General features: G+C 40.0%; 1 protein-coding gene across 14 annotated transcripts in view; it reads left to right on the top strand.

The window, feature by feature from the left end:
• Window positions 1-453: 453 nt before the first annotated feature.
• The window catches only part of USP40 (ubiquitin specific peptidase 40), a 39989-nt gene continuing 15769 nt past the window's right edge, over window positions 454-24673 (top strand). The window contains exons 1-21 of one of the 14 annotated variants that reach the window (XM_075027826.1): window positions 654-736; window positions 1243-1336; window positions 3518-3734; window positions 4268-4335; window positions 5349-5462; window positions 6051-6215; window positions 6814-6960; window positions 10910-10996; window positions 11395-11538; window positions 12500-12628; window positions 13147-13248; window positions 13587-13694; window positions 15423-15741; window positions 16281-16362; window positions 17405-17576; window positions 18392-18476; window positions 19648-19718; window positions 20872-21191; window positions 22147-22273; window positions 22847-22904; window positions 23566-23619. In XM_075027826.1, the coding sequence (XP_074883927.1) occupies window positions 3536-3734; window positions 4268-4335; window positions 5349-5462; window positions 6051-6215; window positions 6814-6960; window positions 10910-10996; window positions 11395-11538; window positions 12500-12628; window positions 13147-13248; window positions 13587-13694; window positions 15423-15741; window positions 16281-16362; window positions 17405-17576; window positions 18392-18476; window positions 19648-19718; window positions 20872-21191; window positions 22147-22273; window positions 22847-22904; window positions 23566-23619 (2551 nt within the window). In that variant the 5' untranslated portion in view covers window positions 654-736; window positions 1243-1336; window positions 3518-3535. Of the gene's footprint in view, window positions 604-650; window positions 890-1242; window positions 1341-1419; window positions 1440-1811; window positions 2765-3517; window positions 3735-4267; window positions 4336-5348; window positions 5463-6050; window positions 6216-6813; window positions 6961-10909; window positions 10997-11394; window positions 11539-12499; window positions 12629-13146; window positions 13254-13586; window positions 13695-15422; window positions 15742-16280; window positions 16363-17404; window positions 17577-18391; window positions 18477-19647; window positions 19719-20871; window positions 21192-22146; window positions 22274-22846; window positions 22905-23565; window positions 23620-24673 lie in introns of those variants that run through there. The other 13 variants (XM_075027824.1, XM_075027829.1, XM_075027827.1 and 10 more) reach the window with 13 other exon arrangements.

Here is a 24673-nt window from a genome sequence, read left to right as displayed (position 1 = left end):
AAGGGGCAGAAGGAGAAGCAGCCCCCGCCTCCGTAAGGGCTCTTCCTTGCAGCAGAAGCCCTTGTGCTACAAGGCTGGTATGCTGAGCTTCATCCCTGGCTATGTTTTTTGGAAGGCTTCAGCAGGGCCTGTCCCTGGTGGTGGCCTGAGACGTCTCGGTCATGGTGAAGTGTTGCTCTCCTCCCCCAACAAGTCCACCACCCAGCAGAAGCCGGGCCGGGGCAGGCTGGGCGTCCTCCAGGCCCTCAGGCTGGCGAGGCCGCGCAGGCCCCGGGGTCTCCACGGCAACCCTTGCCCCCCCGCCCCCAGCAGGCTGACTCCCACCATCCACCGCGGCCTCCAGGAAACTACAGCCCCCAGAAGGCCTTGCGGGGAGGCCCGCCTTCCCAGCGGGCAGTGCGGCTCCCCCTCCCCTCCGCCAGCGCCGTGACGCTCCGGCGCCGCACTACGACTCCCAGCAGGCTGTGCGCGGCCGCGTTGCCGGCCGCCCCGCGGTTCGCATCGGCTCCCGTGCCCGGCGGTTCCTTCCCGCTCCTTGCAGGAGGCGTCCCTCGCTCCACAGAGCGAGGGCGTGCCGCTGTTGTCTCTCCGGGACTTGGCCAGGTGCGTGAAGTCCCGGAGCGGCGGTAGGCCTTTAGGTCCCAGCGTGCTTTGCGCGGCGCCACAACAAAGATGGCGGCGGTCGCGGGGCCGTGGCGGTAGTTGCCGGCCCCGCTCTGGGTGCTGGCTCTGAGAGGTGAGTCGGGCTAAGCGGCGGCCGGCAGGCTTAGGGTACCGGTCCTCGTCCTCTCTTCGGTACCGGTGAGACCGCCTCTGAAGACTGGGCCCAGCTCCGCGGGGGCTCTGGGACTGGAGCGTATGGGTGGTGGAGAGAGGCAGGGGGAGCCGGGTGAGTTCAGCCTGAAGAAGGGAAAGCGAGGTGGAGACTGTACTGTACTGCCGTCGGGAGGGGGCACCGGCGCAGCCTGATTCTTGTCGGGGTGCAGGGGGGTAGGATGAGAGGTGCCAGACCCAAGTTACAGCGTGGGAAGTTCCCATCAGAGAAAAGGAATGGAGTGCAGGGGCTTAGAGGGGTTTGGGGATCTCCTTTCATGGAGTCATTCTGACTTTGGCAGGGCAAGGCCCTAATAAGTGATGGTTTTTGAGGGTGTTGGACCAGAGACGTCATCCAGAGTTTTGTTCTAATCTATATTACTGCATCCAGATATCCATTCTAATCTATATTGCTGTATGATTTTTCAGGGAAGGAAGCTGCTAGCAGCAGTGCTTTGAGGATCCAGAAATAAGGAATGAGGGAGGATTTGGCACTGTCCTGCTGAAGTGCTTCTCTGGAGTGGTGGGTGGTTACAGCAGACTGTCAGTAAGATGATTGCTGTCTTCTAGATTTGTGCTTTTTTATGATGAAGAAACCTATTAGGAGCAAGCTATTGTGCATTTGGGTGAGGAAAATAGGAATAGTCATCATCTTTGAATGGTTAAATGCTAAGGGGCAGCAGGTCTAACTGGAAAAATGAATGAAGGCTGTGAGACAGTTTGGAAAGAGTGTTAAACCTAGTAATTACTTCTTGAAGTAGGGGCGGTGGGACCTTTACAGACTTTTCTTTTTTAGGCAGTCAAGGTATAAGAGCTGCATTCAGAGGAGAAAAACCTAATACAAAGACATCAAAATTATTTCTTTCCTATCTCTGTTCATTAAGAAGTATTTCCAGCCATGTTATTTTATTTTGTGAGGATTTATAAGGGGATATCTATTGTGTGAAGTGGTGAAGAAGCATTAATAGCACAAGCAGAGTGAAGAGTGTCATGCTGCTTCATAGTCAGCTGCTCTGAGCATAGCCTTTTGCCTAAAAACTGCTCTATTCTGGGAAGGACTAAAATGGGCTTAATGTAATGCTATTTTATAGAAAGTTTCAGGAAGTGCCTGACAAACTACCATTTGGTTGAATGGGGAGCTGTCGACTACATTTGGATTTTCAAAAAGCATTCAACAACTTTTGCCACTGAAAGCTTTTAAAGAAATTAAGCTGACACAGGAGAAGAAAGTTGTTGCTTGATTAAATGATTAGCTAAAAGATAGGAAACAAAAGGTCAACCATTACAGAGGGGAGTGAGGGGGAGTTTCTCTGTATTTTTGCTAGGGCCCGCATTCAGTGTATCATAAACTGTCAGCAATAAACAGCAAATGCTGAGATGATTAATTTTTCTTGTGAAGTCAACTGATACATTGCAGTAAAGACAAGTGCCATCAGTGAAGCTTTAAAGTCTTTATGCTAATAGGCCGCTGAATGAAACAATAGCAGATGATATTCATTGTAGGTGAGTCCAAAGAGGTGTAGCATGGGGCAGAGCCGATCACAGCTTTACAGTTATATATACACACGTATTTCTGTAAAGTGTATGTATAGTGGTCGGATTTGAAGTGAACACACAGAAGTGATAATCGGGGTAATAATATATGTTGCTTAAAAAAAAAAAGTAGTTTAGTGCTCAGCAGTTGTACAAAAGAGAACAAACTAGAGCATTATTAATTAGATATAGAAGGCCATGGTTTGCGCACATCTTGAACATGGTAGGCAGATGTGGTCCTCTGATCTCAGAAACAGATAAAGAAGTTTAAGGGGTTCAGAGGTGGTAGATAAGGATAATTGAAGATAAGGGACAAGTTCTGTAGTAGGAGTAAATATATCTTTGTGGAAGCTTTTGTCTGGAAGAGATGTCTGAATGGAATATGATAAAGATCTGTAAAATTGCACATGGAATGAAGGTAAATAGAGGAATGATTATTCGCTGCTTTAGTATAACTCCTTGATTACTCACTGTTAATGCAGGAGCGACAGCATACCAAATGAAATTATGGGGTGACAAGTACAAAACAAAAGTGAGCTAGCTTTTGGAGTCCTGGGACATGCTAAGAGGTTGTAAGGTTTCCAAGAAGGACTGAAAGAATTTCCATAAGAAGAATTAGTTGCCATTGAGTTTCCAGCTTGAACATCTGGAAGCAAAGATAATATTTTCATAAAATATCACTGTATTTTTGACTATTTATTGCACTCTTCCCATCTGAGCTGGCCAATACTAGAGACAGGTTACTTGTGCACGTGGATTTTTTTTGAGAGACAGCGCAGGGATTTTCATGAGTTTGAGAAGCCTTACATACCTTTCCTGCAGGAAGCTGGGCAGCTTGAACACTAGTTGATTATGGATGTTTAGAAGGATGTATTTATTTTGCTATGCATGTTTTTCCTGATGCAAAGTTGAAATGTGATGTATTTGGTTCTAGTTAAAAGTCTGTTCAGACCTGTGCTAACATAAATGCTTTTAATTCACCCTTTTTTGTTACATTAGTGCACCCTTTTATATGGATCTGACGTTCACTTTTAGAATGAACAGAATAAGACAAAAAAAAGTTATAAATAAATTTGTCAGTCATGGATGAAAGGCTCATCTTGGAGGATTAGATGGTGGGTGGATTCAATTGCGGTTTTTATAGTAAATAGATTATTTTATATTTTTAAAGGACTGTTTTGCCTTCACAATGTTTGGGGACTTATTTGAAGAGGATTTTTCCTTTATTTCAAACAATCATTTTGGAAAAGGGAAGAAATCAAAACCCAGAGGTTCTGAGCCTCCACCTCCCAGGGATTTCACCAATCTAAGTGGTATCAAAAATCAGGGTGGGACCTGCTACCTCAATTCCCTTCTGCAGACTCTGCTTTTCACACCTGAATTTAGAGGTAAAGTGTTCAAAATCTTCTTAAATAATGTTGGAATTGATATTTTATGTCTGCATTTCTAGTTATTTATTAAAGAAACGTGACAAACACATTGTTTTCAAGAACAGTTTACTTCAGTTCACTTCAAATAAGTTATTACAGAATATTCAGAGCTATTGGTCTGTAAAATTAGTATCATCACTTCTGCACAAAATGTAAGTATTGTAAACGTTACCTTTTCTTACAGGTGCATGGTTACAGTTTGTGTAAATAAGAGAGGTTATTGCTGTCTGTAAAGTGCCATTCATTTTTTTTAATACAACCACTACAATTCCTGAAAAAATACTTTACCATCTAAACACCTTCATGCTTACTTCTGCTTTATTTTTATAGCTTGAACCAGTTGCAAGGATGAATGATGTTCAGAATGGTTGTTTAATGTCTTAATTTGCCAAAAAGAATAGTATCATAATGCTTGACAGCTAAAATACAGTTAATCTTCAAAGAGGGAATGTTGTCTTTTTTTAAATAGGCATTTTTCTTTACAATTACAGAGGCGCTGTTCTCTCTAGGTCCTGAAGAACTTGGGTCTCTGGATGATAGCAGTAAACCAGATGCAAAGGTATTTAAAATTTTCTTGTCATTAGTCACTGCTGAATGTTGATTCGGAAGAACATTGTTTCAATTCACATGAAACTTCTTATGAGAATGAATGAAAGCCTAACTCTGATACTGCAAGGCAGTTTGGTTGGCTGATACTTGATTTTTCACACAGTTGTAAGTTTTCAGTGCCAGAAGTGTTTGCTTCAGAAGTAAAATATTGAGCCTGTCTCTGCTGAAATTGATAGCAGAGATCATTTTGTCTCCAAGGTGAGCAGGAGCAATCCCAAATTCTGTACAGTCCTTTTATAGATTTTTCTCTTCTGTAATTCAAGCTGCAGTGTTTTGACTTATTTGTGTCCAGGAACAAAAAAGTAAATGTGTGCAGCCTAAATGACTGCACTGAGGCTCTCTGAAGATTTAACAGCCCACCCGTGCACAGGATGGTATGGGACTGGAATTTAAGCTTTGTTTAAAAAGCACTTACTAAAGTTGACTACAGAATTGCATTCTTTAGTTCTTGGGTTAAAGTGACACAACTGGTGGCTTGGAAAATTTTTTTCTTTGTAAGTCAAAGATAAATATAGGTAGCTGATTAAGCTTACTGATATTAACCGTTCTCCTTCCCATCTCGTTCCACCCCACCACCAAACACCCTTTACTGAGCAAGGAGTAGCACACATTAAATCTGTATGTCATGATGTCTTGTAGCTGAGTTCTTAGGGTTTAGTATTATGGAAAATATCAGAGGAAGTTGTCCTTTTTTACAATGGTGATGGCTTAATTTTAATCTGTACTGTTTTGCTTTATCACAAAACGTGTGTTCCATGACTGTATTTGCTGAGTAAGGTGAGGCACTGTAGATTTTTGGGAACCAAGTCTGACTGATATTTTGGTGTGAATTGAGTAACCTGTGTTACGAAAGCCATAGACAGTGGTCGTTTATTACAAGTTTTGTACTAAATTATTTTTATTTAAATGATTGGTTTGAAGACTTTTTCTGATCTTTTGGGTATGTTTGGTTTTTATTTCTAGGTTCGAATAATTCCATTACAACTTCAACGGTTATTCGCTCAGCTTCTGCTCTTGGACCAGCAGGCTGCATCTACAACAGACCTTACTGAGAGCTTCGGGTGGAACAGCCATGAGGTACAAATCACCATCAGTGACACTATCATTGATAAACTTTTTCCTGAATGGAGATGATTTTTACTTTTTTTTTTTTATGTCTGACTTTTAAGAAATATCTTGAAATACTTCAAGCTGTGGAGAAAGCATTGAATTGGGTCAACTATTGTTGTATACTGTTGTATCTCCACATGAAATACATGCCAATTGTTTACAGCAAGTAATAGAAGATAATAGTTCTGTTAGATACAATTTCAGTAGCTTTTTCTTTGTTTTTACAGGAACATTTTTCCAACAGTAATTAGGGTTCTTGTCCTCAAATACTTAGATAATTACCTAAATTGAACTGTGTAACTCATCTTACAGTTTAGTCTAAATCTACCCAAGTGAAAGTGTCTTATGTGGGTTATAGTAGCTACTTAGAAACCATATCTAAATTAAGAATAACAAGTAATAATAAAGGTAATAATTTACTACTCAAGGTAGTAAATACATGGGTAGTCATTGAGGCAGCTGTCTTTGTCACACTTAATACACGTTGTTTTTAAACAATAAGCAAAGCAGATGGCACTATTTTATTTCTTCAAGTTTGGTTTTTTTATCGTGCAGGAAATGAGGCAGCATGATGTGCAGGAATTAAATCGGATTCTGTTCAGTGCTTTGGAAACTTCCCTTGTGGGGACTTCGGGTCATGACCTTATTAAGCGATTGTACCATGGGATTGTTGTCAACCAGATTGTTTGTAAAGAGTGCAAGAATATCAGTGAGAGACAGGTAAAGCCAGACTATTTTCCAGGATGGGTTTCAGCTCAGTCTGTTGAGGATACTTTAAATGTTCTTTGTTTTTTAAACTCCAAAAATAGTGACATCTTACTTGCGTGTCACTGGTGGTCTTGTTGAATCTAGGTAGTGTGTATTGGTTAGAGTGCTGCAGACTTGAAAATGTGAAAATTATGTGTGACTTTGTTGTTAAGTCTTGGCTGGCATTTCCTAAACCACCTACATCAGGCTGTGACTCAGAGGTAAAAAACATAAGTGTTATTGCATCTTCTGAGTTGGCAAGCATTGCCTTTAGTAGATGTAGTTGGCAAAGAGCTGGACAGTGGGGTAACAACAGTAAAACATACCTTTACAGTCTTTTATGCTCTTTGTAATTTAAAAAAAGTTTGGTGGTGGTGTTTTGTTTGGTTTTTTTTGTTGTGTTTTTTTTTAATTAATTTATCTTCTGTGGATATATGGGGGGTTTTCCCCATCAGCAATGAAAGCAAAATGAATGCTTGTTTCTGCTGTGGTGAATGGGATGAGTATCTTTCTAATGTACTGTGAACTTACACCACTTACTACCTTATTTTTTTGTTGTACTTCTGCATAGGAAGATTTCTTAGACTTAACAGTAGCAGTAAAAGGTGTAGCTGGCTTGGAGGAGGCCCTGTGGAACATGTATGTAGAAGAAGAGTACTTTGAAAATGAGAACTTGTATCGATGCGGAGCCTGTGATAAACTTGTCGAAGCTTCAAAGGTAATGCATTGGTCATTCTCAGTGTTCAGTCTGCTGACAGTTAGGAACTTTGTTTACATTGCTGTGTCTGCCCTCTGACTCAGAAATAAAAAAATCTGTGTCTAATCAGACAGTATATAACAAGAGGATGCCAAAATCTGACCTGTTTTTTAAACCTCAGCAACTATGTCAAGAAAAGCTCATGTGACTTTAGATGATTTCTTAACTTGAATGTTGTTGCAGTCTTTAATCTAGACAATGGTGGATGGGATGGCATGTGGTTTCGAGAGTATTGCCTTATTCACACACCTGTATGGGCACCTGGCTTTGGACATTTCGGAGGATAGGCTAAAAGATAAGCTAGACCCTGAAGAAAAAGATAAACAGGTCCATGTAATGAAGAAAACTATGGAAATTCTCTCATGAAGAATGCAAATGATAGAGAAAAATAATGAGTAACTATTGCTTTGCACAGTTGAATCTGTTGATCTAGGTTTTGCATTGTTTCCCTGAGGCCAAACAGGTTCTTGCAGTGATAAATTAACACCTTAGTAGGTGTTTTCAATATGTTCTGTAGTGCTAGATCCTTCAGGTGAGTAAGAATGTATTCATGCAAGGAACCATCCTGCTCTTCTAATGTGTAAGGCACTGGGTATGTTTTCACCGTGTATGCCTGTGTTGTTTCCATCTGCCAGCTTACTTCTGGTATAACCACCACTTTGTGTCCTCTCTCACTGAGCTTTTCAACCACTTGTCGCATGCTAAGCCAGTGGCTTCCACCCATGGGCACCACCAGGAGTTTCCTTCCATCTGAGAGGCCAGGCGGGAGGAGGATAAAAATCCAGGCACAGCAAAGCCTCAAAGTCATGTTCCTGTGGTCAGAGTACAGACTGTGGGAGAGTCTTCTCCTTCAGGCAGTAGCTTGAAGATGCTTTTGAATGAAGCTGATTGGTTTATGTTGAGTTGCGCTGCTTTGTCATAACCTTCTAGTTGATGATTTGCTGCTTTGATCTCTGCTCAGCTATGGGTGAGAATTGTTGGGTTTGAGTTGTTTTTTTAAAAAATACTTGTAAAGCCAAATGCTGTGACCCTTTCCTGTCCTGAGAGTCATTGGAGTTCCTCAGTGTTCAGTGGAGAACTCTTGACATTAAGCCTGTGATGTTCATTGAGAGTGGTCCCCAGGAACTCAGGGACAACCAGACTGGAGTATTCCTTTTTCTGGCCTGGTTTCCTGCCTTCACCCCTGGGCACCTTGGGAAAGCTTCGGATGCTTGACACTTGTCTATATTAGTATCCTCCAGAGGAATTGTGTATGTGACCCCAAGTGCTTTGTTAAATGGTGGTGTGTCTGATAACACTGGTCACTGTATGCCAGTGCAGCCTGCAGCATCCTTGTGCTGACAGCTTGTCCCTGTTTGGTGGTTTATGACAGTTTGGACTGGTTTTCCCAACATAGTAATTGAATTTAAGGCTTCTTATTAGTCTTCTCATCCATCCCCTCAGGCAGGGCCAGGGAAGGGCAGCCCAGTGAGAGCTTTATGAGAGTTGTAGGTCTTTGAATTGCATTTCTCCAGAATAATACAAGTGGTGTTTGGTTTTCTTCTTTCATGTTGTAAGTCTTTTATAAAAAGTTGCTCCTTTTTCCTGTTATTCCCACTATTTTTTGTAAAGAGGAAGCAGACATAGACAGCTGTTAGTGCACTCTGACGTATTCTGTCATCTTCACAACAGCAAAGCTCTTTGGCCTGCTGTGGTGACTCTCTTCTGCAGCAGGATGACTGCAATCCAAACCTTGCAGCACCCTTAATGTGGAAGGGAGTGGGTGCAAAGGCAAGCTGAGGACAGGTGAAATTATTCAGTGACTCAGGAGTTCAGAACCATTTGCCAGTGCTTCATGTGCCTCCTTCCAGTCCCTAAAGGGAGCCTACAAGAAAGCCGGGAAGGGACTTTTTACAAGGGCATGTAGTGATAGGACAAGGGGTAATGGCTTTAAACTGAAAGAGGGTAGATTTAGATTAGAGGTAAGGAAGAAGTTCTTCACTGTGAGGGTGGTGAGGCACTGGAACAGGTTGCCCAGAGAAGTTGTGGATGCCCCATCCCTGGAAGTGTTCAAGCCTGGGTTGGATGGGGTTTGAGCAGCCTGGTCTAGTGGAAGGTGTCCCTGCCAATGGCAGGGGAGTTGGAACTAGATGATGTTTAAGGTCCCTTCCAACCCAAACCATTCTAGGATTCTGTGTGGCTTGGTTATAAGGGCTTGTTTGAGTTCAACTTTGCTGGGTTCAAGGGAGTGTGAGATAAGAGCTGCTTTCCTTTCATACGTGGTCTTCCATGCAAGAAGACGGTGCGAACTCTGAACTTGGGTAAGAAATCACATAGCTGGGGGATACCAGGGTATGAATGGACAGTCTCAAGAGAGGGGCTGTGCTAGAAGGCTGTAGCAGGAAGGTGGGATGTTGTGTCAGCATGACTGCTGCCTGTAGCTCTGTGACCCTGCTGGCATGATGCACTTGATCACAGCAGACCATGGTGAGAGTCAACACTGACAGGAAGTGAGGTGCCATATGAGTCACTCTAGGCTTGGTGATAGCGTTAGGAAGGCAGCTGCCTAACAATGCGACCACCTGCCCACACCTAGCCTGTTTCAAAGACAATATGGCCCATGCGTACTCACTCCATTCCTCCCTTTCTTCAGTACACTGTGAGTCTTTGGATGTTCTTCTTTGCCCTCTTTTGTTTTGGCCTCTAGGGAATTTAGTAGTTGAAGAATCTAGTGTTCTAGAACTTGATCAAATTTTAATTGTACAGTCTGATGTTCACCCTAAACTTGGAAGAGCATGCAAAATCATTTGTGCCTCTAAGCTCTGCAAAGTAGTCTCCGCAATTGGCACAAATGAATTACCTAATTCAGAGAGTTTCTTAAGCCATAGGTATGTTCCTGGGAGGCTCTCTGGTATAGGTCTTCAAATGGAGAGTTGGGTGGAAATATTGGAAAGGCTCAGAAGTGTGTTCATTGAATCTACACTTACATTCAGAGGTCATACAAGACGATTGGTTTTGCTTTGCACCAGGGTTCCTGATGCTCTCTCACACCAAGTTGTTCAATCTTGATTAATATTCTTCCTTAATAAAACAGATTATGTTGGCTTTCCTGCCTTGAAGGTCCTCTCCCGTATAAATGAGGGAGACTTTAACCCTTGCTTAGTTGTTCTGTGGCTGTCTGTAGGGTCTTCCAGGATATATCTACCCCATGCTGCTTAGGCACAGCATTGTCCTTGTTTACCATATGTAGCCCACAGACCTTGGTCAAGGCCCTTTTCTTCAAGCAGCCTAGCAGATCTTAAGCAAAATGCCACTGTGATATAATCTGGTGACATTTTTCAGACTGTTTCTGTTGCACTTAAAGGCAGCCCAGCAGTCACTCAGCAGCAGGCTGCAAAATACATGTGGGAGTGATCTCTTTTTCTGGACAATACACACCTGTCAGAGCTAGTTGTGTTACAGATAGGATCATTTCTGACTTCTGCATTTGAAAACACTGTGCCCGTATGAGCCCTGACCTGTACTTGGGGTCACACAACCCCAGAGAACTGGGAAACTCCTTAAAGGTCACTGGAATGAACCTAAGGTGATCTGCAAATGCTGTGTTTGGACAAGATGACCAGGAGGGGCCAGAAGAGTAATAGCCCCAGCCTCAGTTGAGGTCATTTCCTTGCAGCAGAAGCAAGCATGTAGGCTACATTTGTAGTCTGAGCTTCATTTGTAGTGTTGTTGTTTTGGGTTTTTTTTGTTTGTTTTTTTTTGTTTGTTTGTTTGGGTTTTTTTGAGGGGTGGCTTCAGGGCCTGTGCCAGATGCTGAGTGCCCCACTTCATCTGGGAATGATGAAGCTACAACGAAGCTGTGTTGCTCTTCTGCAGCACCTGCTGTTCAGCAGCAGTTGAGTGTTTGTGCTTTTTCTCTCTGGGCTTTCAGGGTCTTTGTGGGACTGGTGGTTGCAGGTGCTGTGCAAGGGCCAAGAGCAAGGTTGCTGGGAAGATGCTGTATAGTCTGACTTCATGGGTAAGCACAAACCCAGGGGTTTGAAGCAGTTGATTCTTAGTATAAAATTCAAGAAAATCCTCTCACAGAGAACATGTGCGCTATGGAAATGAAATTACTGACTAGCATTTCAGCAGTGTCCTCCTTTGTTTTCTGTAGGAGGATAAAGCATGGGTCTGGTCATCACCATGCAGTGAAGGTGTAGGTCTTAACAGAGGGGAAGGATCTTGATTACTTTTAGGATGTCTGGTTGGTAGGGAAACTGAGAATTAGGGAATACATTTTAAAAATGAGTACACAGATCATGTCTGCCTGGTTGTGATGAAGCGTTGTTGGAAAATAAAGAGTTGACCATAGCAAGGTGGAAACCACTGTTGTGTATAACTTTGTACTTAAAATTTTTTAAAATCATTTTACAGTCTGCTAAACTACGCAAGTTGCCGCCCTTTCTCACCATTTCTCTCCTGAGATTTAACTTTGACTTTGAGAAGTGTGAACGATACAAGGAAACGAGCTGCTATACATTCCCTATCCAGATAAATCTGAGGCCTTTTTGTGAGCAGGTTTGTACTGTTACATTTGTTAAAGTTTCTATATACTCAGCAGAGAACTGATATCTCAAGGCCAAGTTCTCTTTTATTTTGGATTTTGTCAGGGCAAGGTGTTCAAGAAACTTTGTAGGGTTCTCCTCTGTGCCTGATTCCAAATTTTTGGAATTCCAGTTTGTTTCTGAAAGACCGCTTTCTAACTGAGTGGGAAATACCTTGTAGCTATACAGGGGGAAAGGGTATAATAATGACCTAAAACTTAATCTGATATTTGTTTGAAAGGAAGATTATAATCTGGATATTGAAATTCATTTTTGTATTGTCATTATCTGATAATGTCATGTATAAATTTTGCTATATATGTTTCATGTGCCTGTAGTTATTTCATTTTTCTTAGGAATCTGTCTTTGCATTTATATATATGTATTTTGATTATAAACTGAGCTATACCAGTGCTTGATGCCAATTTTTGATCCTTAAAATATGTAAAGAATATACTTAATAGAGGCACTGTTCTTGAAAAAGAAATTTTTCTGATTGAAATGTTGCAGTGCAAGCTTGGAAATTTTTCAGTGTTTGCATTTGAGGAAGTTTGTTTGTTTGTTTTCATTTAGTTTGTGTATATAAATGTGTTGCTTGTTTTTTCTTTAGTCTTTTAAGCAAATTAAGCCTGGTTATGAACAAGCAGGTTGAGCTGTTCTATTATTTTCATCAGTATGTCATTATTTTAAATTTTGAATTTCTAATATTGTTCAGAATCATGCTTAAAAAGTTGTTTAATTAAGCCTGTGCCTTGGTCCATGGTTTGTGTCAGTCCGTACTTGTGTTCCCCAGTGCTGAAAAGGCATTTCAGTCTCTGCATGTGCGAATGCACAGTGAGAAATATCTGAAGCTATGCTGATGGTGTATAACTGTCCTTGTATGAAAGACTTACTGATATATATTATTGTTACTATTATTGTTTTTCTTTTTAAAGACTGAAATGGATGATTCAGAGTACATGTATGAGCTCTTCTCTGTTATTATACATAAAGGTGGCTGCTATGGAGGACACTATCATGTTTATATCAGAGATGTGGATGAATTAGGAAACTGGCAATTACAAGTAAGTCCTAAAGGTTTTTCTTCCTTGCTTGATATGTCTCATTTTTCAGAAAAATATTAGGAGCTAGTGGATGAAATGTATATCCAAACTAATGAATATTTTAGCGAGGCATTTGGTCTCTTACCTCATTGAGAAGGCTAGTTTTCCACAGTATGTGTTCTCTATCAAAATTTTATTGCAAATTTTAGCTTTCCAATCTGCTGAACTATCTCACTTTACTGGGCTCACTTTTTCTGTCCCAAATGAATTAATATCTTTGGTCAAGACTAGCACAGTTATTTTAGTGGATGACGCTGGCTGGCTGTAAATAATGCAAATGCTTTTTCTGTTAAAAAAAAAATGATAGTGGATATTCTGTATGACAATATACAGTCAGTAGCGGGTGGCAGAGGTAGCTTGTCAGAACTTCCTTCACACTTCTAAATTGTGCATGCTAATGTTAGTACAGACGATAATCGAAAAATGCTAGTTGTGTGTGAAGCAACAGTATTTGTGAGTCTTTTATTTTTCTTATACAGGAAGAAGAAGATAAGCTGATTGAAGATACGGCTTTAAGAGATAATGAAAATGCCAAAGAAGTAGAGAATCCATTGGCGGTGTTGAAAGGGATCTTATCAGAGGTATGGTATGTAATGAGTTTATTGCTTTGATATTGATGTTTGGGAACATAGAAGAAGGAGTTAGTGTATGCAAGAGTGGGCAGGTTTAGTTGTACAGAACTCTTCGGAACTTATTGTGAAGCACGTAACCTGACTAATACTAATAGTGGCTCTTCATACAGAAAATGGCCCTTTTTGGAGTATTTCTGAAGTTGCTTACCTAAGCTGTTGCAAAAGGTGAATTTTACACTGTTTTATTAACAAACAGGAGTGATTTAAGCACTTCAGAATTGGCTTCTTTGTGTTGATCCCTTGACTTTTGTAGCCTTCATTATCCTTGGTTTTGTATTTCTCTGTAGGAAGAATCTAAACAAATTCCTGTGGATCAATTAGGGCAGAAATTATTGGAGAAAAAAGGGATGTCCTGGAATAAGAAATACCGAAAACAGTATGGAGCATTACGAAAGGTAATATGCATGTATGTTAGTTTGTTTTTTACTGTTAAGATAACTTTACATTTATATTCCTATTGAATAGTCAGTAGGATGGTAATTGAAAATACTGGCCCTTGGACTAGCAAGATAGAGCACATGTAAGAGAGGTTTGTAAGATAAATTAGTAGACTGGAGAACATGAACAAGATTCTAGAGGGATTGTCTGCCTGAAAGCTTGTACCTTTTTTTTCATCTATATGGTTGGCCTATAAAAGAATTAACCTTACCTACTGAACCTTGTTTCACTTGTGTCTGTGGATGAAGCTGCAACAACACCACTACCACTTGAACACAGAAACACTGATGAGAATTAAAGAAGAAATACAGTACCTCTTCACAGTCATAACAGGAATGAGGTTTTGAAAATGTATGCCACTTTTTGGTTGATAAGGGCATATCCATAAAATTAACACTTCCAGTAAAATCTTGTCAAGTAGTTTACTGTATTTTCTAATGCTTTAAGGAAATACTTGAGCGTTTGTGTTATAGATATGTGGAAAATTGATGTTTGACTGTTTTTTGACTAGAACCAGCAATGGAGTTTTCACAATAATTACTTAAAAGTAGTTGTGAAATCTGAATGTGAGTCTTCCCTGGAGGTAGATGCTTTTCTGACTTTGACAGGGAAGTGATAGAAACAAGTTGTGAGCAACCCAGTATTAACCATTTCAAAGTTTGAGTGCTATTGTGAAAAGTCAGCTTTAGTAATATTCACAAGTGCTGGATCGATACCAAAGCACATTGATCAGCGCAATACTTGCCTTATTGAAATACCTGTAAATTGTTTTACACTTTTTGAAGTATCAAATGAGTTTCTGATTATGGTTGAAACTGAAATTCAGATTTTGGGGGGTTGTTTTTGTTTGTTTGGGTTTTTTTTTTTTTGAGGGGGGTTTGGGTGGTTTGTGTAGTTTGGGGAGGGGATTGGAGGGTGGTTGGTGTCCAACCTGTCCCTCGCCATCTCTCAAGAGCTGTGATTTTGTTTTGTGTAATTTGGACACTAATCTTGTTTGAAGTATCTGCATACCGCTAAAATGAAAGTAGACAACAGAGTGGATAAGCTGGGCGAAACGGAATGAGTAGGTTTTAAGTTCTTGAGCTGCCACAATGAGCAGCATTAATTTGGGTAAGGTACAGCTCAGCAGACCAGAATTGAGCTCAAGATCCCTGTCTGGTAAATACAGAAGGGAGCAATGCCACAGATACTAGGGTGTGGATGTAAAAGGGCTACACAAGTTGGGATGGTACTGTGTGTCTGATAAAGCAGAAGCTTTTTGATTGGCATAGAGTATCGCTCCTTATGCTACCTTTCCCGGAACAGAGAGTATGCACTCGTGAGAAGTGTTTTAAAGGACTCCAGTGTCTCAAACAATCCTTGAAATTCAGAAGTTAATCTGATTTAATTCTTAGTGATGCATGTATGTTGAAAACAATTCTTTTGCAATTTCTTGCGTGGTGGTTTGAAGTTATATAAGAAATGAAGCGAGCAACAGCATATAAAAAATCAGACAGATAAGTGGTGGTAGGGGAATTACATTTTCTGTCTAAACTGAGGAAGTACGTGAGGAAGTATCATAAAACCGAGTTTGAAGGGGTGGGGTTTGTGTATCAATTTGAGAAGGAATCAGGTGAAGTAGCTAATGCAGGTTGCTGTATTTAAAACTGAGTATCTTCTTCATCTTGTCCTTGCTTTCCTTTTAGTATTTGCAGAATCATCCTCACGTATTTCAGTTCAGTCCTGATGAAAATAAGGTTGGTCTGAAGGAAAAACACAAGCTCCTGTTTAAGTCAGATTCTCAAGGACAAGGTCTCCAAAGCCTTCCTCAGAAGAATGATGTCCAGTGGAATTCAGAAAAAAAGCCTACGAGGCTAAGGGACAGTTCTGGTTGCCATTGGTTTGATCTGAATGATTCAAAGGTCCAGCCAATCAAGGAGATGGAAATTGAGAAACAATTTCAGGGTAAAGAGAGTGCCTACATGCTGTTTTATCGAAAATCTCAGTTAAAAAGACCGCCTGAAGGTACACAAAGCTCATTGTGATATTCTGGGGGCTTCCTTCATAGGCAGTTTGTTTTCTGGAGGGCAAAGGGCCTTTCTGTCCTTTCCAAAAGTTGAAGATACAGTTTTCTTTCTAGTGCTCATTTGGAAAAAGAAAAAAAAAAAAAAAAAAAAAGAAAAAAAAAGGGGGGGGGGTAACCAAGATACACAGAGGTTACCTCCAAGGAGATGGTGACCAGTTAACTGGCTGTAGCTGACACTAACGTTTTTCTACTACGCTTCACAAATACCAGCAGAACATCTACTGAAACAAATACACGTTGTTGCTAATGGCATTCGTATATCATTTTCCCTGAGGGAAAGATTGATGGGAAGAAGTAAAAGCACTTGTTTGTTCTTTGTATCATCTTGCGGTTTAATTTTCTCTGTTACGAAAGGATACAACATTATTGCTCTGAATTTTCAATGATTACTGTAATGTCTCATCTTCATCACTTTTATTGTTTGCCAAAACACATTTTAAGCAGCTGAGGCCAAACTAGCCTATATTGTTTGTTGCAGCGCGAGGAAATCCAAGGTACCAAATTCCTGAACACCTTCTGAATGAAATGAATGCTGCTAATACTGAGCTGCAAAAAAAGAGGTATATTAATGTAACTGTACCAATCTCTTAAACAGCATTCTTTATCTGCAGACCTCCAAAGTGATTTAAAATGAAAGAAACTCATTGAGTAGAGCCAGATACTAAAATGACTCAATGTCATAGAGATTGAGGAGTACAACTTTTATGTCCAGATTCCGCCTTCTACTGGTTCCCTGCCTCCCTGTTAGTGGTGTAACTAGGTGTTCTACAGAATTTCATGGGAAACTTACTTACAGTTTAAAATTGTACCTTTTTTTGTGAAAATCAGGGCAATTCTGGAAGGAGAATGGAATATGTTATCATAATTATATTTATAGAGGAAGTTCTCCTTTGGGAGAAGGGGAATGACTTGCATTACTGTGAAACAACAGATAAATGGTATCCTTTGCCAGAAACGTAGAGGAAAGAGATAGTGGTATTCAGGTTGGTTGAAACTCCTCCGTCTGTCGAGGAACACACAGAACTGATGATATGCTTGAATCACAGTAAAGCTATCAAAATACAGACACACGCATGAGACACAAGTCCTGTGTGATATATCTCCTCTATGCAAATTTCACTCCTTTATTTTTTAAATGGCATATTTGCTGCTCTGTTTAGCTAATAGAACTGCATAAAGGTATAAAGGAGGAAGGCATGGCTGTGTCTGTCCTCACTTAGTTTCCATGCAGTTTTTCTGTCTGCGTTTCAACAGAGTACTGATCTGGAACACAGCCTGAAAAAAACCTACAGTCTCCATATCCCTAAAAATGAAGTTTGCCATTATGTTTAGAAAGGTAGAAGCAAGGTGTAGAAACACACAGAACGTACTGTTATAGTGCATATGTGGAGGAAGTCTACATTAGCTCTGTATTGTACAACGTGTAAATCACTGTCATCTTTGAGCACCTCTTTGCATACCCCTTGATGGAGGGGGGAATGTGACAGTGAATTTAGCCATGAGGGTATCAGTTCCAGGACAACTGCACAGAAGCATCTCTGCGATAAGCTAGCCATTTTTGGGGTGTTAAATTCACTGGTTTATTGTGTTATTCTTTCAAAGAGCGGAATGTGATTCAGCAAACAATGGCATTGATTTACATCTCCATTTGAGCTCATGTTATAAATTTCACAATGGGGCTTTGCATCCTTCGCTTACTTGGAAAGAGGGTGTTGTGGATTTGACTATTGATAGAAGAAAAACGCTAGGAGACCTTCGACAATCAGTATTCCAGGTATTTGCTATGTTAAATGAACTCAAACACTTCATTATTACTTGAGCCACAATAACATTTACAAATGTATTTATGCCGCGATTTTTATCTCAGTTAGAAATTTTCAATAGTAAATATAGTTTTAGGGGGCTAAAAACTACATGTGTTTACAGGAGGAAACATTAGTTTGAGGTCTGTTCTCGAAGTGTTGAAGAAACCATGAAATTGACGGAACTTAAACTATGTAGACTTTAAAGCTCTCATAAGCTAATAATTTATATTTGGGCACCATGTACATGGACATGGATTGACACTTTGCAGAACTCCAGACTTACTCTTAACATTTCAGTTTGTGACAGATTTGTCTTTGTATTTTCTAGGAGCTAGCTAGCCTTAAAAGGAAATATCAGAGTAGTTTAAGAAAAAAGAAAATTAGTTAAAAGAAATATTTATCTTAACTCTTGAAAGTGTTATCTTTGCATTTATTCTCTACTTTGTTAAAGGAATATGACAGTTTATAAAATGCTTTTTCATAGATATCTAAATCAAAGCTAACTCAATGTCAGGAAACACTGCTTTTCCTGTACCTCTGTAGCTCTACCTAGCTCTACCTCTCTCGCGTGCCCCCTCTCTCTCGCACCCCCCCCCCCCCGCACCATCTCTCTCTCGCGCCATCTCCCCCCACTCTGGCCACCTCTCGCTCTAGTGCCCCCCCCCCCCCCCCCCCCCCCGGCTGTCTTGCTGTTGCTCGCGCCCGCTCTCCATCTGTCATCTATATCTATCTGTCTATCATCTATATCTAACTTATTATTATTTTTTTAATTCTTCCTGATTAGATGTTGGAATCTTGGGAAGGGGACATGATTCTCAGTATTGCCAAGCCTTTACCAGCAGGACTGCATCTTTACCAGATACTTGATGGTAAGACTATTACATACAAGGCTTCCATGTTACTTATATGTTGTATTTACGGCAGACATCGAGGATTTCATATGTAAAACATCTTGGAGATGTGTATTACTGAACACTCTTCAAGCTCAAACTTACATGCAAGTCCACTGCCAAGTTATTTAGGACACTCTTACGAGTGAGATATGAAGAGTTTTGATACCTTTATATGTAATCTTTGTTGTGAAGTGCAGTAAGACTGCAGATCTTATGCAAGTTAAACGTATTTGCTGACAAAAATACATCAGTCTGTACTTTGACCTTGATTGCTTATGGATGTTTGCTTTCATAGTATTTACCTAGTAGGTAGAGGAGAGGGTAGAAGAGAGGAACCAGGGTGACATCAAAGAAAAATGTAGATTAGACGTAAGCTGAAGTAGGAATTTTTGTAAAGGAAAATGCTTACATAGAGAATACATTAATTTATTAAGAGTACATTAGAATTTTAAAATCACGAGTTCTGTCGCCAGCTTTGCATTGTTACACAATTATAGGTGTTAGTCTTCAAAAGCCTTTTCAGCCATTTAAAAATTTTATAGCCTTTGTGGTCTGTTTCAGAAAATTAGAGTTCTACCAGAACATAACCCAACTTTCCATGATGTTGATGTCAAAATACAGAGGCACTCATAGCTGCTGTAAATATTCCTCCAGACGCTAGTACAGTTCTTTAAATGACAGTGACTTAAAAAATCTGAATCTGACTTATGGTAGGAAGGTAAAAGAAACTGCAGCATGGGTATTAGTATTTCAAAGAATGGGCTTGGAATGTACAGTATGTGACTCATTTATTAAATCCAACCTTTTTATTTTAGATCTATTGATTTGCTCTTAAACTTTATGTAGATAATCCTGACCAAGCAGCTTTACCAACTGCTAACTTGGGCCTCAGTTTGCAAGGGAAATTGAATTGAAACCTTTGTGCTGCAGCCCTCTTTACTCAGCGAGAGTGCTGTAGGGATGTGTACCCACTTGTGTTGCTCTTGCTACATGAGTGAACTCTAACTTACCCCCTGTAAATGCTGAACACACAGCAGCTTTTGTAATTATATGCTTGAGCCAGAGTAGAATGTGCCAGCATATTTCAGTTTACCAGCTGACCCAACTTTTGGGGGGGGCAAGAACTTGATGATTTGCTCCTTTTTAGGAGATGAGCTGACTCTGGATGGCATTGGGCTGGCTGATGGAGCAGACATCTTTGTGTGGAATGGAAAAGAGGTAAAAGAACCAAATACCCTCTCTCCTTGTCAGTGTCTGGAGATTGCATCTTACCTCTTCAGAAGTTTTGGAAATGTTGATCAGTTCTGCAGATGTGCTACTGACGTACCAGCATTAGCTTTGGGGACACCTCTTCAGCCTTATCTAGGATACTATGTTTTTACAGCTTGTCTGTAGACCTTGAGGGATGTATGTTGTGCTGCTTGATAAAATTAAAACAGAATTATAGTATGCAGAATGCGATATGGTCAGATTGATGGTGCCTGTAGATATCCACTGCCAGTTACATTGGAGTGTATTCTGAAACCATCTGGTGCATCTTGGAAGGAGATCAGTTGATAGTAATGCAATAACAAAAATTTATGCCCTGTGGTCAATCATTCCATATATATAAAATTAGACCTGTCAATGACTACTTGTGTGTATGGTCTCCCTGAAATACTGTGCTCCTTTTCTAGTGTTGCATCTTCCTTCTTAATATTAAGGCTTCTGCTTAACTTTCAAATACTTGCCTCAGCAGTTATGTAACACAGCATTTATTCCATCTCTGTAATGGAATAAAATTTTACTTTTAAAAGAGTTTTTTCGTAAAAGTATACATTTTCTTTCTGATTTATCAAAAAAAAACCCAAAAACCTAAACCAAACCAGAAGAAAACATCTAGTAACAGTCACTCTTGTCTTGGTTGTACTTATGGTCTTCACTACTCCAGGTTTCTGTGTGATTAAATTGTCTTCAGCAAGGAACTATATTCTTTGCCTAGGTTGAATATTAGAAAGGCCAGATTTTAAAATCTCTTTTGATCTGCTTCAGTCACACTTTTGGGTAGTTCTTTAATATCCTGAGGGGCTAAATTCCACTGTTAATCTGATGGAGACCAAGTGTCCACTGGTTTCCCTGCTGCTGTTACCGATATATTTACTATACATGCAGACTTGCAACAGACCTTAGCATTATGTTTTCTTTTCCCAACACCCTTGAGTTACTCTAGTTGTTTGTTCAGTAAGCATTTGGTCAAAGGTGGTTTATTTCTAATGAGGAGAGAGGGTCCATCTTTTTGTCTCAGTAATTTTATTGTTGTCATTTATTGCTGTCCAGTCTTTTCTGTATTTTATTGATCACCACTGCATAAATCTTGCATTCCTTACTTCAGGTTGGTGGAACAAAGGTCATGACAGGTGCTGATCATGAACCTGTGGTCATAAACGTTCTTCGTTTAGCAGAGTATAACGAAGGAGGGAAGGGTCAGCATTTCACAGAATCGCAGCACGTCTTTTCATGCAGCACAAAACTGGGTGATCTGCGCAGAGCCTTAGCACCATCAGGAGGAATCATTCTAAAGAACGGCTCAGGAGCAGATAAAGAAGCCAAGAACTGGGAAGTCTTTCTTGAAGAAGATATGAAGGAAACAGTGAAAGGTGTTGGCCTGATGGATGGATGCTCAGTACTAATCTTAGACAGCCATGACCAGAGGTAACCATTTTGATTACAAGTCTAATTAAACAAAAAAGCAATTTTGGCAAAATCAGTTCAGTTAAAATTATGCTAGCTGTATATATTCTTTTAAGTACTTGTCACTTTGAGCTTTTTAATTCAAGATAATGTAATCTTAAGTTTTGGAGGTCAGATGCTTATCAACTATTAGATATTTCTTTGCTCTTGAAGTGCACATGTAGTCACATCCTTTGACTTACACTTGTAAAGGGGAAAAACCTAGGGAGAACAACTTGTGCCCACTGTGCTGGCACATCTTTGGCATAACCTGAATTTCTGAGGCTTGAGCTGCGTGGTTCACTGAGGGACTTGGTGGGATGAGAGAACAGAGCAATATCAGAAGAGTATGCAGCTCTGCTCAATCTGCCAGTTGAATCTGAAGTTGCTAGGGGCAAATTTCTGGTCTCGTTTTGTTTCCCACTGTATAGCCCTGAGGTTAGGTTCCCGTTTTCAGAGGCCTGTATGTGCTCGTTACCTAAATTATGACTTCCTAGTTAAAACAGTAAGGAAAAATTGAGATTAAATCAAGCAGTGAGAGGGTTCTACACCAAGGACCGTTTCTGTGTTTATATACGGTAGCAGAAAGAGAGAGAAAATCTCAAATTTTTACTTATAACTAGGTATGCTTTTACAGTATTTTTTCCAGAAGCCTTAAATCCAGCCTCAGAAAATGACTTTAGACTCTGAAGTACCTTCAGAAGCTCAAGTCCCATTGAAAGCCAGTTACCAAAACATAGTTTTTACTGGTTTACTCAGTAACCAGCCCAGAGGTTCCTGGATGCTGCCTGAGGCCTCTGACTCTTACTCTGTAACATGCCATCACTCTTAATGACCTAGGCATTATCACTTTGAGAGCTTTGGTATTTAGCAATCTAGCCCAGACAATGTGTAGTTTTCCTGTCTTTGACCATCTTTGCACTGCTCATTTTTACAGCTTTGTGAATATGTCAAGTGGCAATTTGACTGCTTTTACATATGACATCAGCTGGCTCCAAGTTAAAAACTTCTGCAGAACACAAGATGAAGAGAACCATGTTAAAATTACTGCCACTATTGAAACAGTAAGGAGTCTGATTGTTCAGGGTTATAAGACAGGCTGCTTCCCTGAAAAGTTTTGCCATTGCACTTGGGCCAATTAATTGGATTTAGTGGACTTAGCCTCGAGACTGAAGTTTTTCTGTGATGAAAATAGTGTGCAACTCAGAGTTACTGCTAGGATAGGAAAAAATGCTGGTTTTCCCCAAGGGGTGGGCTTTTCTGGTACCTTTTCTGCCTTTTAAGTTATTTCTTGTTACAGAAAATAAGAAGTACTACTTACTTTTGCTCACAAAATTACTATTTGTGAAATACTAGTCTTCTGGTAAAACCAAATATTAAATACCACTTTCTTTTCTTTGGAATACTGTTTTTAAGGAAAATTTCCACAAATGAGTTATGATACCAGTACATTTATTTACTATATATATTTGGTAAGATAATGTTAAATGTATTCTCAGCTGTATATAGTTTTAACAGGAATAAGAACATAACTAGGATGCATTTCAAGTGAAGGCTGTCTTTTGTGGACTGGCATTTGAACAGCAGGTGTGTTACTGGCATCCTGTGTTAGAGGTGTTAATATTGCTTTCTTTTAGGTGATGTCTGATATCAAAATGAAAGCAATACGGGAGTTTCAGCTAGAGGAGGAGCTAGGTAAGTGTTCAGCTGCTTTACTTTTAGATCTGATAATGTTAGAATTTACTGGCTGGCATCCGGCTTTTTGCATCAGTCTGTTCAAAACAGCAAATCCATTGCTGTTAGGAGTTTTTTGGGAAAGAAGGAGAGTGCAAAGGACTTAAGTCATCTAATTCTGAAGAAAATTACTATTTTTCCTAGGTTAAAAATGAATCAGTGTAAGTCTTGATTAAAATACATTTTATGAAGCTCTTACTTTTCAGAAGCTGTTTTAGTAGGAATAATCATGTTGCTTTACTAAAGTATTACACTCAGAATTGAAGAAGAATTGTTTTTTTAACCTTATTTCTTTCTTTAAGACACTCCAGTTTTCTTTCTTTGAATGTTGATGCCTTTACCTTTGGAAGCACTTGGTTTTGTAGTATTACTGATTGTGGCTAACAGCTGTCTTCAAAAAGAAAGTAATCTTTCACTGAAAGGATAGAAACTAAGACTGTTCATGAAGTCTCTAGGAATCTCTCTCCAGTTGTACTTTTGATGTAATACCTCCAGAGGGAGGCCTCTAAGATAAACTTGTTGTCATTAATCTTAAATATGTTCTCTGTCTAAACTTCTGAGCCAAATTTCTTCTTATTTGACTTAATATATCCATCTCTCTTTCCTGCCCTTTTTGTTATAGCAAATGACAGCTGTCTTAGACCTGTTAGCGGAAATGGGAAACTTCTGTCTCCAGGTAAATTTATTTAATCATCATTCTGTAACAGGTTCAATTGGGATACTTTAAGCTTCCCTTTGTCCTCTCCTGGGAGAAGTACACCCACATAACTCCACTGATTTCCAGACTTAACTGAAGCAGTTGTGTGGGTTTTTTTTTTTTTCCAGTTTTACTGTTTATTAGCAGTACCAATACAAAGGTAAAACTTAAACTTAAGTGTTCAGCTTGGTTTTGTTACTTGCATCCCTAATGAGTAAGACTGATTAGCATATCTGCTGTTGTTTATTGACCACTGGCCGTATGCTTCAGGACTGTGGGAATTAACAGAAAATTCTCTTTCCCATATTTATTTTATAAATTGAAAAATCTCTACATTATCTGTTTTGAATCATATTTAATACATTTACAGAGCAAATTTCTAGATGTTCCAGGAAGCAGAGTCTTTTTTCCATGTGTTTCTAACTTATATTTCCTGAAACAAAATGGACTAAATATATTTGTTAAAGTTTGATGTGTAAGGTTGGATTTCAGAACAGCTTGAGCAGCAAACTTGAGTCCTGTGGTGATGGAGGAAGCACTGTTAGGTTCCTGTTTACTATGAGAAGGCAGCTTGTGTGTGGTGTATTAAGCCCAATGAATAACGTGGATTTCTGCTTCCATAAGAGTGGAGGAACATGTTCATGCCATAGCCTGCTCTTCGGTTTACACGGGCATGCGCTGCCACCTGTCACTATATAACTGTGCTCCTGATGGGCAGTGTTCAGCAGAAAAGGACCCACAGCTTTGCTTTTGCTGTTATTGGGGCAGTGGTGAGAAACTGAGTGGATCAGCATTCTGCTTGCTGGAAAGTGTTTTCTGTATCTTTGCTATTTTGCTAATATATTGCATTAGTAAAACATGGCCAGGAAGCCAAGGAGAGATTAATTCCTCTCCATTCAGCGCTTGTCAGACAACACCTGGTATATTGTGTCCATTTTGGGGGCTCCCCAGCATGAGAAAGAAGCCCTTACAACCTGGAACCAGTCCAGAGGAGAGCACCCACAATGGTTTGGGAGCTGGAACATAGGAAAGA

This window comes from Buteo buteo, chromosome 5 (assembly GCF_964188355.1).
Source record: "Buteo buteo chromosome 5, bButBut1.hap1.1, whole genome shotgun sequence".
Taxonomy (NCBI): domain Eukaryota; kingdom Metazoa; phylum Chordata; class Aves; order Accipitriformes; family Accipitridae; genus Buteo; species Buteo buteo.
The sequence above is the reverse complement of the archived record's forward strand: the minus strand, read 5'-3'. Positions and strand labels throughout refer to the sequence as shown.